We start from the raw sequence: 14486 nt of genomic DNA on the forward strand, positions 1-14486 counted from the left end.
AAGGGTCCTGAGCCCCAGACCTTGATTAATAAAAAGGGCGTGGAAAATGGGAAATCCTCAAATTCAACTGCAAAATCTAATCCGGCCACCCATCAGGCATCTAGCCTAAAGCAAAATAATCCCTCCTCCTGTTCACAGCAACCAACAACAACTGCAGTGGCAGCTCAATCACACCCCCCCTGTACACAGCAAACATTAACAGCTACCGATGTACCATACTCACAATTACCGACTACAACTGTATCCAAATCCTTACTAATCAATACACAAAAACCTCAAAACCCTAACACCATATCACAAAAAACACAAAGAACAGTAACAGTAAACCTTCCACCAGAGGTAGCTGCATATGCTGTCATTTTAGCCGGGGTACCGGAACTAAAACCAGCGACCAGTGAAACAGGGGCCTCATTAAAAAACAAAGTCATGAATTGGCTATCCACATTTAGGCCACTCCCCAGAGGCATGACCAGCGATATTCGCATGGTGAGAAGAGTCTCATGGGTAGGGAAGAGTCCCAAAACAATCAGTGGCGACTGTATACTGGTCAGTTTTAAAGAACCAGGAGCAGTTTCCTATATCTGTGGCTGTTTTCCAGATGAGGAGGGGAACAATATCCAGCCACTTCACCTCTCTTTTTTTTTATCCACCAAACAGTCACATAGGCAATGATCAGAGATGGGAATACTCACATGAGCCACTGGGAAATTGGGGGGAAAATCAAGGAGGGAGGAGGAATTCCTATAATCAAATGCGAATGGCATCGGGCCATGCTTTGACACATGACGAGGCTCAGGGTTGGGAAACTGTCACTAGAAGAGGGGTGGGAAGGGGTGGCCGGGAGCGAGGAGCAATCTGGCCCCGAGATACTATCAGCCCCCATTTCTCCCATTATTCAACCGGTTCGATTGTCTTGAAATGGTGGATTGACAGTACGACTTTGAAGGTAGGGCATACCCCCACCTATCCGGGCAAGTCGCACCCAACACCATCGGGGGAGGAGGGCATAAACTTCCCAAAACTAACCATGGGGGGGAACCCCCCTCCCACACAACATTTAGAAGATCCCCCACAGAGAGCAGACAGGGAAACAGAACTAGTGGACGCCCACAGGAGACAAGATCCTATACGAGGGACGCCCCCAAAAGATCACGCCAATCCAATGGTAAATCTAGGTACAAGGGGAAACAACCAGCACGCTCCTTATATACTAAAACTGCTGTCATGGAACGTGGCTGGATTGGCGAACAAAATAGATTCCCAACCGTGGGCCGATTTAACAGATTCTAGAAGTGTCTGTCTCTTCCAAGAGACTTGGGCAAGGGAGGAGTATACCTCTCGAGGTTTTGAGATATTCTCTATACCGGCAAGATGGGGAGGGAGAGGTCGCCCATCGGGGGGACTGGCAATCTGGGTGGCATCGCATCTGGGTTGCCTAGCTACACGTCAAAATGTAGACTCAGAAGATATATTGGCTGTCCTCCTTGAATGGCCTAGATCATTTAAATTACTTATAATAAATGTCTATTCTAGACCGACCCCCATATCGAGCACCTCAAAAACCATTGAAGAACTGTCCTCTTTCTTGGAGGCTATTTTAATTCACACTTTGAGCCATTACCGGGCCTACTTGATGGACCCTCCCTAGAGGATGATTCAAGTTGGCAGGTTCCCGCGACAGAGGCCCCCCCTCCGAGAGCATGGACACCACTAGCCGTGCAGATAAATATGCTCACCCTCGCTCACGGCCTTAGGGCTTGCAACGGCCGTGTCAAATCTGACATCCCGTGCAAATGTACATACAATAAAATTGGGAGGGAATCTAGATTAGACTACCTACTGGTACAATTATCCGCTTGGAAAAGGGTGATAGATTTTAGAGTAACAGTCAGAGAAGACAGTGATCACAATGCCTTGGAATTGGAATACGCCATTCCCCATACTGAGGACAGGGCATCGAATGAACAAAAGCCCAGGGAAGGGTACCTCCTAGAAAACAACAGAAGGAGGATAAGATGGGAAAACCTGTCCACTAGAGAAGATAAGTTAGCCATCCTCTATGCTAGGATTACACCAATCTTAGCAGAGGCATTTGCCTCGTGGGTCCCAGTGAGCACGCAGGAAAACAGAGAGCATCTCCTGCGCATACATGATCAATTAATTAAAATTCTGGAGCTGGACCTCTTTATTAGTGGACCCTCCAGGACCCGGGGACCTCATAAAGATACCTGGTTTAATATCTCATGCCGAAACGCCAAACGTGACCTTCTACTTACTATTAAAGCTGGAGGATCAAGGGAGGAGATCCGTAGTAGAAGGCGGGCGTATAAGACACTTGTGGAAAACGCCAAGATAGAGTGGGATCTCCAACACTGGGAGAATCTCTCGGAGCTATTAGCAACGAGGGATTCCCGCAAATGTTGGCGCATAGTCAATCATGGTTCTGAAGACCTTCCCTCGGCAATCGAACCAAACATTGCCCCGAGTGTCTGGCAAAATCACTACCAGTCTTTATATTCCACGGAGGTTGGAGGACTGGAATTCCCATTCTATAACATGAAAAACAATCAGGCACTGGACCCTTTCACCGAGAAAGAGGTGAGGATGGCGATAGCAGGGTTATCCTCTGGAAAGGCACCTGGCCTGGATGGTGTGCCGGGAGACTTATTTAAACAGGAACCAGGAATTTGGGCACCTTATCTTCTGCTGATGTTCAATGCAGTTCTTGAGGGAATGGAAATACCTGATACTTGGCTGGGGGCGGAGGTGGTCCCGATTTTTAAAAAGGGATCTCCCCTGCTCCCAGCCAACTATCGCCCAATTAGCCTTATTGACGTCTCGCAGAAGCTATTTGGCAGGCTAGTACTTAACAGGTTACAAACCTGGTTGGAGGAGACTGACACCCTTAGCCCATTGCAGGCGGGATTCAGAAAAGGAGTCTCTACAGTCGACCAAATACTCTGATTAAATATCATTTACTGGAAGACAGTACTGATCGAGGGCGGCACCCTTTACACGGTCTTCGTGGACCTTCGTGCCGCCTTCGATCTGGTCCCTAGGGCCAAACTGTGGGAGGTATTGGTCGAGTTGGACGTCCCGGGTGAAATCCTCCAAATTTTAATTAGACTGCACAAAGACAATTATGCCCGAGTTAGATGTGGGAAAGAAGGCAGGTTGACTGACAGGTTTCCCGTTCGCAGAGGGGTACAGCAGGGATGCGTACTAGCGCCGACCCTGTTTTGCCTCTTTGTGAACGGGGTGATAGAACACCTGAGCAGGATCCCCAATATTGATGCGCCAAAATTGAACAGCAGCAGGGTACCCGCGATCATGTTTGCGGACGACACCCTGCTGCTGTCCAAATCACCCATGGGGTTACAGAGGGTCTTGGATGGTTTTTTGGGCTTCTGTAATGAAAGGGGTCTTGAAATCAATCCCTCAAAAACAAAATTCATGATCCTTAACCCCAAGCCCAAAAATTCCCCAAATCCCCGCCTGGGCACAACATCTCTGGAAAGGGTCTACACAATAGAATATCTGGGTATTACCCTAAACCAGAACCTAACATGGTCGGCCCATATAATGAAAGCGAGCACAAAACTAGCTCAGAGGGCGGGAGGCATCACAAGAATTGCCAGGAAATCCCCACTGCGTCCGCTGGCACCTGCTATCCATATTTATAAAGCTCAAGCCCGGGGGGGAATTATCTATGGGAGCGAGCTCTGGGGACACACCCTGCCACACACTATCCAGGCCATAGAAAATAAATTTATCAGACAATTGGTTGCCCTCCCCCCGAGCACCCCACTCCTCCCATTTAGACTGGATCTGGCACTGCGACCCATCACTGAAGAACTGGGCCTTAAACCTCTGATCTATTGGCGTCGCCTATGGAGTAGCCAGGATCTCGTCAATTACAGAAATGAGCTGCAGGAATTTCTAAAGTTACCCAACGCCACCAAAATACCTTGGCTAAGGTACATCAGGAGTATGTATATGACTCTCTGAGTGCCAGAGCTATGGACAGATCCGTTATATGCGTCCGCAAGGATCTCCAGGAAAACACTTTCCAATTTATTTTACAATTTTATGCTCCAAAAAACACTGGCCACCACCCGGGAAGGGTCTCTTACCGACCTCTTCATTAAGGTAAAAGACTCATACAGCCATGAGTGTGTATTAGATGGTATCTCACCGATGTTCACACGGAAGATCTTCTTGCAATGGAGGTATGGGTCTCTCCCCCTAAGGTCTTTCACAAAGTCCTGGGCTGGCCGACTGGAGACAGGGGCGTGTCCGGCCTGCGCATATAAACTGGAGAGTGACTTGCATGTGGTATTGTTCTGTAAAGCCTATACTAGAATTAGGTGTCATTGGCTGGTGCCACTTCTAAAAAATTTGGGATTCAGAACATACGCCCCGGCTTACAGAGTCCTAAAGACAGACCTATCTTTGCCAACTGTGTTCGCAATGGCAAAATTCTTGACTGCAATGTGGGTGGTCCGCGCACAAATAATGGAGGACACTATAATTGCATGAAACATTCTTCTCTTACCCCCCTTGCATTTGGCCTAGTTGCGCTCTTCAAAACAATATTAAATTAGCATCTGTATAACTATTTAATTAAGAATTGTATTTTAAAAATAGTATACTTGTATAATGTCTTTCGTTTTTTATGACTAAATATTTGTATATCTTTTATGATCTTTCATGATCGAAATAAAGATTTTTGAAATTGAATTGATTTGTACAGATAAATACAGACAGAAAACATTGTTTCCAGTCTGTATTCATTTTTAAAAGCAAAAAGAAAAGACATCGTGGCTTCTTTTGAGTGACTCTCCATGGTGAGATTAATCAGTTTTACATACTGGCATCATGGGGAGTTACAAAACTGAATAAGATTTGCTTAAATAACTGCATAGCTTAACATGTATTTGTGCTATTATGTTATTTTTTCATGGGGATCATTATTTTGGGCTGTGCAATGTGCTAAAACCTGACAGGCATCAACATATGTGTGCATGTTTATCTGTGAAATAAATGTGGAAATATACAAGTTATCCCCTCATCTGTTCACAAAACAAAAAATAAATATGGATAATTACCAATAAGATGGCCAAAATATAAATATGGATAAATACAGACGGAAACGTTCAAAAAATAAATACCATAAAACCGGGTGCCCTAATTATGAGTGACATTCAACGACTATGGGTGATACTTTCTCGCGAGCAAAATCAAGCAATAAAGATGTCAAAATGGCCTCGACACTCGTCCCTCTCAACCATACACTACTCTGTGTCAGAACTTGCAAGGCTCCAATTTATTTTCCTGCTTCAGACCTGCAATGTGCATATTATAGTGCTTTCAGTCGCATATGGGACATTGGAGCAGTAGAATACAGAAGTCACTATCCACCACTGCACCAACTAAGACAACGTTGTGTGATTGTATTGATCAATCGAAGATTTCATAGGATTAATGTAAAAGAATGCTTTTCTTATCTATTTTGTTAACTTGCCAAGTCAGCGCTTCACCACTTGAGCTGTGTGTTCTTTGGCCAAGCTGGGAAGGAGGGTCATGGGCTGCAGAAGCAATTGAAAGGTGTGTCTGAGCCAAGGTGGGACTGGCCTATATGGTATAGGCCAATTAGGCAGTGCCCAAAGGCCTGGTCTGCCAGGTCAGTGTGTGTGCTGGTTTTTGTCTGTTTGTGGCCCTCTTTTGTTGTCTGCTGTGCCGGTTTTCATTGTTGATTTGCCTGTTATTAAAACAAACATAGCATGGCTTAAATTCATTAAGTCTTCAACTCCTTGCAAAACACTTGTATGACTTGCCTGAAACCTGTCACAATGTGCAAGCATGGGTCTGGCCATTTAGAGGGGCACTTTTATTTTGTTGCCTGGGCCTAATTAAAGTCCTGGTCTGACTCTGGTCGGAGCATATAGAGAGTCACAGGCAGTGTGATCTCTCCTCGCTGGGAAGTATTCATTATCTGGTTTCTGCGGGCCGAGACAGACAGTAATAGATTAGTGACACTTGGAGGCCCACTTGTGCTCCCTCAAAAACACCCATCTACAGCAGCACAACCTCTTCTGAATAGTGGGAAAAACAAGACAAAGGGCCAGATGTAGGAGCCCTAATACCGGTCGGAAACGGCCGATTTTGGCCGTTTCCGGCCGGTATTAGGGTTTTCAGATGTAGGGGGCTGAAAATTACAGAATCGGTATATTTACCGATTCGGTAAAATTACCGATTCGGTAAATTACCGAATCGGTAAATATACCGATTCTGTAATTCCCAATGTAGGTGGCACAGTTTACAGTGCCACAGGCCCTTAAGAGTCGGTATTTTACCACACAATCCTATTGTGTGGTAAAATACCGAATTCAGGTGTGCATGCGCATCTGTGCATGCACACCTGTGCATGCACACCTGTGCATTTCCTGTGTATACACCTGTGTATTTCCCATTGATTCCTATGGGCTTCAAAGCCCATAGGAATCAATGGGAAATACCAATTCTGTATTTGCAGAATCGGTAAATACCGAATCCTGCAAGGGTGCAGGGGGTGTCACTTTGACACCCTCTAGCACCCCAAGTACAGGCTTGTGTGACATGTGGCACACATACTATGTAGGTCTTAAAGTCCACAAGTCAGGGTGCATCGTATTTAAAAGTAAGACAAGTAAAAATGTTATATTAACATGTTCTTGCAATGAATAGCACCTAAATGCTATTTTTCACTGTGGCAGGTCTAGCTGTTCTATGTAGAAAAACAGAGTACAGATTTAAATCCTAATACTGTATCTCAGTAATGGCAATAGCTAGAAAAACAAACAAGTATTTTAAATAGTTATTAAAAATCCATTTCAATGGTGAAGTCTGATTTTTAGTAAATATTAAGGAAACGTACTTTTAGAATGTTACATTTTCCTTGCCTGAAGTTCCTGAAGGCTACATTTACCTGTGCTCTCTCACTTCTGCCAGCCAGTAATTAACATTGGAAAGTTATGAAAACTTCCCCCAGAGCAGAGAACAAAGACCTGGGTGTTGGGAGGTGTGTTGTTCCCTTGACAGGATGACCAGCGGGGTTAGGCCCAGGAACTGGATTAACTTCAAAAGAGACCTCCTGTGTCACAGGCAAAAGTTATTTGATGCCTGGATGGGCTCCATCCTTTGTTACTCCTGCAAGGCAGGCTCCAACCAGATTGTGTCTCCTATTGCACTACTGTGCCATGTCCTTCTGAAATTTCAAATTCTGCGTCACTGACATTTTGGGTTTTTACAAATAAACATTGTGGACGCACTTGAAGGGAAACCTGGTGCCAAAACAATTATTTTCTATCCGCTGTCTGGTTGCTGGAAAACCCTGCTTTGTTCTACCTGACTTTTGTGTGGGTTAATAATGGCTTTCTGGGTTAATAATGGGTACAGTGACTGCCCCAAACGGAATTCTAGTGTTAGATGTAGGAGGTCATTAGGATTATAATAGTACACAGCCCTCATAGCCCAGGTTTAGAGCGGCTGAAAGGGGGTAGGGTTGGCCTCAGGCCTTTACCTCATTGCTTAAGGCATGCCTAGGAGTCATTCCAACCCACCGGCTTGTGCCAGGGATAAATATAGCATCTCCAAGCAACTACTTCAGAACACACCTGCACCTATAGAAAATCAAAAGAGGACTGAGCCTGCTGTCTGAAACCTGAGAAGATCCCTAATGGACTGAATCTGCACTCTCTTGAACCCAGGACAAAGAAGTGGGCTCCAAGAGTCATAAGAGTGACCTCCTATTCAAGCTATAGAGTTACAGCTAGTTACAAAAGGCCTTCCCTGGGGCTACCAAGCTGATCAGTGGCAACAGGACCTGAACTGGAACCTTTAGTTGGCCTCTGCTGGACACCCTAGGAGTCTCTACATGTCATCCCTGTGGTCCTGGAGAGCTTTAGAAGTATACTAAGTTGGTGGATTGAGACTTGAAGGACTAAAGTCAGAAGGTAAAATCTTTGACCATTATGAACCTGGTTGGTGTATTCGAACCACACTCCATTGTGACAAGCATCAAATTGCACCTGGGTCCCACTCTAACACGACCATTTACTTTCATATGCACTTTGTGCATCTTGGCGCTATTCCTTTTTAAAACTTTTTTTAATGTATTTCTGATTCCTTTAATTGGATTTTTATCATTTTGGTATCCCTTTGTTAACATTTTACTCTAGTTTTCTAATTCGGTTTGGGATGTTTATTATTTTGCATTCCTACTTCCTTACTTTTGATAATAATGCATTTATAATGTACACATTACCTTAAATTAAGCCTGTCTGCTCTGTGCCATAGCTACTAGGGCCTTGAGCTCAGGTTAATTTAGTGACTTTGAGGGTTCACCCTGACATGAGTTGTTATTATTTTTTGAGGTGGGTAGTCACCCACCCAAATAATAATCCTATTTCTTACAGTGTACTTAATAGATTCTTTTACTTAGTGACTTGAGGTATTCAATACATATGATTGCTTTGTTTTGTTATATTTTGATAGTGGGTTGTTACTCTGTAATAGGTAACCTTAGGCACTGAATGGTTAGAGTACTCAGTGCAGCTGAGTACACTATGCATTGGGGAACTCAGAATAAGAAGTGCATACATTTTTGAGTACTCAGTATTTCTTGTACTTGTTCTCATTTAAATGAGGGTGAGTGTTTAGTAAATTTGCATATTGATTGAATTTGTTTTCTTTAGTAGATATGACTAGACGGTGGAGGTACTGTCTATTTTGATGCTCTAATGTTTGAAGATGGTAGATAGCTTTAGATACTCAATGGCTTGGTGTAGCGATCAAATACAGTTACTCTAAAACTTTGAGGTATGCATTAAGATTAAAATTGCAGGGGGCACATTAATATTAACAGATGGTGCAGCATCTACACCTATAGTATAGAGAAATCTGTGTCTTGCCAGTATTATTATCATAGGACATACTGACTTGGGGGTAGAGATTGGAGATTGCACCTCCCAGGCCCTTCAGCGACTTAATATAGATCATAATGCAGATCGTCTCATACCACTTGTATGAACCCAGAAGAAACCTGTAGTTAGGATTGCTGGACTCCCCACCACCCACAGTTCCGCAGTGATAATAGTGTGTACTCTTTTAGTCCTTGCATTTCTTTAGTAACATTTAACTGAGCGATGTATTTAAGGTACTTTACTTTTTCATTCAAAGTGCTGGCTGGGCAATGATTACTTGTTATTCGCTTGACTCTGTTCTGAGTATCTAACTTACACCACTTCCCTAAGAAAGTATTGGATCACTCTGCCCAGCTCCTGAGGGACCAAATGCTAAAGAGATGTACTTGGTTTTCAGATTTTGGCCCAACAGTAGTTTAAAACCCAGAAGAATCAAAATAAAAGGATCTCATTGTCACAATTTGAGCTCCAGTACCCTTGATTGCCCTGGGACGCCTGCACATTTCCCCACACAGAAAACTTGGGTATTCAGTGGCAGTAGATTTTGCTACTCCGTTTCTTTGAGTAATCAGTATATTTGGGGTTTCAGTACCTGAAGAATCAGATACTTATTGATTTGGGATATTCAGTAAATCCCAGCTCTTGGTGATAGTAAATGCAGTTACCTGTTGACAGTAGATTTGGTTAGTCATTGTCATACGCTACTTACATGGCCCTGGTCATCCAGTTCATTGTTGGTGAGCTTGAGCTTGTCAAAGCTGATCACTTGCCTCATCCAGGTCTCCCCAGAAGCTGGAGAGTCCGGATGAATGTAAACGCGGGGAGGAACCGGCGAATCAGCATTTCCAGCCACCATCCACTTGGAGCTGTGATACACATACCTGGGTAAAAAAATAAAATATAGCTTATTAACAGAGGCACCAAACATTTTCCCTTGTGAGATTTTTATTAGGTGTGTGAGAAACGGTGATGTAAATGTGCCACACAAATTCTTCAAGCTTCATTCAATTTAGAAAGTGCGAAGAATATTAAAATGGAGCTAAAGCCCTGTGACAAATGCAATACGTCTGTAGTCTAGGAAATCCTTGTGTCGAAACTGTAAACAGGAAGGGCTGCATTTTGTAAACGCTGTTACTCTTTACCATGCAGATTATTAGCTCAGGAAGGACATGAGAGGTCTAGGTAGTGCTTCATTGTGTGTATTCCCATTGTAAAGTGTGTATTCCATTTAGCTATGTATGTAATGTTATTGTACTCTTTGCTGAGGTTTGAGTTAGTTTCTAGAAGACATCACCTCCGAGTAAGTCTCGGACTGCTTTCCTCTGCTGTCCTATGTGTGGGCTGCTAAAGTGGTGTGCTTGATGCTGAGCTTTGGGTCCAACACTAAGGTGGACCCAAAGGTCAAATCTCGAATTGTCACAATTGGAGCCCTGAAACGTTTACACCCTGTTCCCAAGTTTATGCACAAAAATATTATCACCAGTAGTCTTTAAAACGTGGGTCTTGTGCCTGTGCAGGCTTAATTTAACTTCTTCTCAGAGGCAGTTTAAATGCAGCACCTCAGGAGAAGAGAGCACTACAGGAAATACTAGTCCGGGAGTGCTGGGGAAGGGCCAGTCATGTATCAGGGTGACGGTCTCAACAATATAGGCCTTTCAGCAGTGCCATATGGTGAGCAGTGTTGAGAGAGGGGCTGATGGCAGGGAGTAGGCCACTGTCAGGAATGATAAGCAGGGGCTGGGACAGACAGAGGGTGCCAGGAGATGCGAAGTGAGCGAATCATTTTCAAACTGAGTGGGCACTGCACAGGGAGCAGCACAGCAGGCTTCACTCACTTGCAGAGAACATGTGTGAAATAGGCAGCAGATGCGTAATGTAAACGCAAACAGCAGCTAAATGAGAGACCTTGTCCGCAGAATTGGCACACCTGGTGTAACATCAGTACAAGCTCCACTCACAATTAGCAGGTAGATTAAAGGGGCTGGGACACAGGTAAGACTCTCTCTCACTCGTAGACCTGGCAACAGCACAAACAAAGTAGGCATTTCTCAAAAACAGTTCAAAACTGGCACATGACTGTGTGAGGGTAATATTCACTCATAGAGCAGGCACAACACTGGTCGCAGTAATGTGACCTTTAACCACACATTGAATAGGTACATTGGGGGCTACAACTCTAAAACTTGCTTCACTCACAGAGAAAACGTAAAGTATGACAGAAGCAAAGAACCCCCCTCTAACCCCCCCCACATGGTATATCTCTGCAGGAAGAAACAGTGAAAAGTCACAAACAGAGAAAGCGTATAGCACCAGCTAAAGCAGTGCGAGGTTTGCTTACACAAAATACATTTCCTTGCAGGCTTCCTTCACACACAGAACTGATACAAATGAAGAAGCAGCAGTAAAACCTAGCAACACAGATTGCTAACAGCAATTTAGACTTTCCTCTCAGACAACATATAGGAAATGATGTAATAAGTGGGTGCTTCTCTCACACACAGGAGAGATACAGCAACACAAGGGGCCCTCGTGAAACAAATAGCAGTAGGATTCTCTAACATGGGCATTCCATCCAAGATTCACCCTAGAGAAACCAACAGCAGAGCACTCCTAGTGCAAGCTTCTACATGCAACAGAGCAGCCACCTTAAAGAAAAAGCAAGCAGAAGGTCCCTAGGCATGCCCTAGGATCCCACAACGGGCTACTGGAGCCTTCTGCTTGGGGTAATTGGGGTGATGGGGGTAGTCCTATTACCCCAGAAATGTACACTTTAAATGTATATTTGATGTGCGAGAAAGTACGATTGAGCAACAGTGTTGTTAACAATTCTTGGAGTATCTTCTCTCCCATCGTATCCCCATAGTAGTCCACAAAATACACACCAAGCCTTGAACTGAATCACAAGTGCATTTTACTCAAATGGGACTTGGTACTGAAAAGCTGAAGACCACAGCAAAGCTAGGGATTTAATCTAAACATGTAGTGGTGTGGGTTAATTGCATGTAAGTGGTGGTTGTTGTGAAAAAACAATCTACTTAAAAAACTCTGGGTATTCTTTAGCCTTCACTGACTGCATGTGTGTCCATCTAACATGAACTACTAACTTTATACACCAATGAATTTATGTGTACAAGTAGCACAACATCAATACCTTATTGTATTGCACACTTTTCCCTTAACCAAGGCTTTACTGGTTCAGCAAGTTTTGGTAAGTCTTTTTACGATTTATTTGGTAGTTTTCTGAATAGTATCTTCTCCATTTCATTTTTTTGTGTTACTATTCACAAGTTTAGGCCCCAGACAAACCATACAGAAAGCATACTTACATGCACCCTGTTCCTCTTTCTGAATCTTGTGGCTGAGGAATATGCACAGGGGGCTCACTATATATAAAGTCACACCTTTACCTTCTCTTTTGAAAAAAAGAGGAGTGACATTTTAATTTGGTGCTTCTTCCAGCTCCCGCTGCTTTGGTATTCATACCCCATAAAGCAGAGAAGTAATTTGTGTTTGGCTGTCGAGATTTATAGCCAAGGCGTTTTAGTTTCAGTAAGCAGTTTATTACATTCATCCGTGTTAACAGTTTACAGTCTACTAAATGATAATGCCGGTGCCAAAGTACACACAAAATTGTATAATATACTCAGTTTTACTCCTGCTGAATTGTCGAACCTAGAGCACCTAGAGTGTGTGACAGTTATAATTGCCTTTAACCTCTCACGCCTCTCACAGAAAAACAATTCTGGTCGATTAAAATATTGAATTAGGTATTCAAACTTTCCTCTATAAAAACTGCAATTATTTTTTCTCTTTAAACAACGTGCCTTCTATTTCGGGGATGGTATTTCTAAAATATATTTAATCACATTTAGACGATTACTTTGTGAGTTGGTCACCTTAATGTACTGGATAGCAAATGCTGTGTTGTGTGGAAGGTTTCTTAAAGTGTTTATATAAACTGGCATTTTTATTGATATAACTGGCATCTTGAACTGTGAAAGAAAATATTGTTATCAGAATGACTCTAAATGCAAATCCATTAATCAAATGTTCAATTCATTGCACTGTTACATCTAGTGCACAGACTGTTTTTGCCAAAAGTGTTTCTTTTACAGTCACACAAGTTGACCATATCGTATCCTTACTTTATTATGTTAATTCACGTGTGTTGCTGTTAGTAAATTAAACGAAATATGTTTGCTATACAGTTGTTTTGGATGTCATACCTATTGACTTTAACATGTCTATCTTACAAAGAATACAATATTAGGCAGCATTATTGTTGACGTACGAGAATAAACAATCCTAGGGATTGGCATATGCTTAAAAAAATACGTGGTGGGTCTCGGTTTATAGGGTAGCCTTCAGTGGTGTAAACAAAGTCCCCGCGCCCCCCCCCCCCTCGGTGCGGGAGAGGGGGGGTGTACGGTTGTGCTCGGTAAAGGTGATAGGTGGTGGGCCCAGGGGAAGGAGGGAGGGCCCATGTACTTTGCAGGGACCCCCTCAAGTTACGTTACGCCACTGGTAGCCTAGCAGTAGAAAAAATATTTTAAAAACTCCAATACATTGCGACTCGACCCTAGTGCAATGAGCTCTGTCCATATGGCAGTGCTTTGTGATATATATGCGGATGCAGCTGGAGCTGAAGATCACAAAATCTAATGCATAAGGAGGTAATGTCGAGGAAAGGGCTTTGAGGTTTTTATGGGTTTATCCTCCAAATAAAAAACAAATCGCATAAAGACATTGCGGTGCTATCAGCCAATAAATAATTGTATCCCGAGGTCTTCTTTCGCTGTTCCTTTCGCTGCACCATTTGCACTAAAGTTAAACGGGGGGATTCAGTCCCTTTGTTCGCCGAGTGGTAAACAGGTTGATGCTTTCTCTGGTGCCTGGACCTTGCTTTTTCAATCTAAGTGCCAAGTTTCGCGAAAGCTCCATGTACACCCTAGGCACTGCGTTTAACTTGAGGGTCTGAAGGGGATATGTGTGTGTTTGCCATCGGCACCAAACCTTCTTTTCTGGAAGCTGGGCCCACTCCTGTTCTCATTTGCAACTAACTATGGGAGATTCCACCTATTTTGCCAATCCCTTGTGTGCGTGAAAAGGGCAGGAATCGTTCTCTCTGTTGACCTAGTTCTACAGCCGGGTCTGGTGGCTAAGGGGACTAATGCGTCCACTGTAGGGTCCTATGTTCGACCTCATGGTCGCAGGTTGAAATCCCGGGGGTCCCCTCAGCCTTTCATCCAGCTGAGGTCCATAAAATGAGTACCATTCAGTTAGGTAACAATGATCATGTTATTCAGCGCCAAGATGCCTAACGTATAAATGCACGTTATATCCATGCCATGCACCTAGACACCCTCGCCTTTGAGATTTACTGTGATTTGCAGATCCCAAGTTTCACCCTACCGTGGGAAATGAACAATTGCGAGGCAGGCACCCACGCCCGAAGGCCTTACACATCAGCGTGTGCTGCGGTCCTACGTTTTCAAGCCCAGAGTCTGCAGCTGTGTGTTTCTT

The 14486-nt window shown here is 43.7% G+C and overlaps 1 protein-coding gene across 1 annotated transcript in view; it reads right to left on the reverse strand.

Moving 5' to 3' along the window:
* Positions 1-14486, reverse strand: part of TBX18 (T-box transcription factor 18) — a 111513-nt gene that overhangs the window by 71699 nt on the left and 25328 nt on the right. Inside the window, exon 4 of the mRNA XM_078648159.1 lies at positions 9673-9844. Within this exon, the coding sequence (XP_078504285.1) occupies positions 9673-9844 (172 nt within the window). The remainder of the gene's footprint in view (positions 1-9672; positions 9845-14486) is intronic.

This window comes from Lissotriton helveticus, chromosome 6 (assembly GCF_964261635.1).
Source record: "Lissotriton helveticus chromosome 6, aLisHel1.1, whole genome shotgun sequence".
NCBI classification, from domain to species: Eukaryota; Metazoa; Chordata; class Amphibia; order Caudata; family Salamandridae; genus Lissotriton; species Lissotriton helveticus.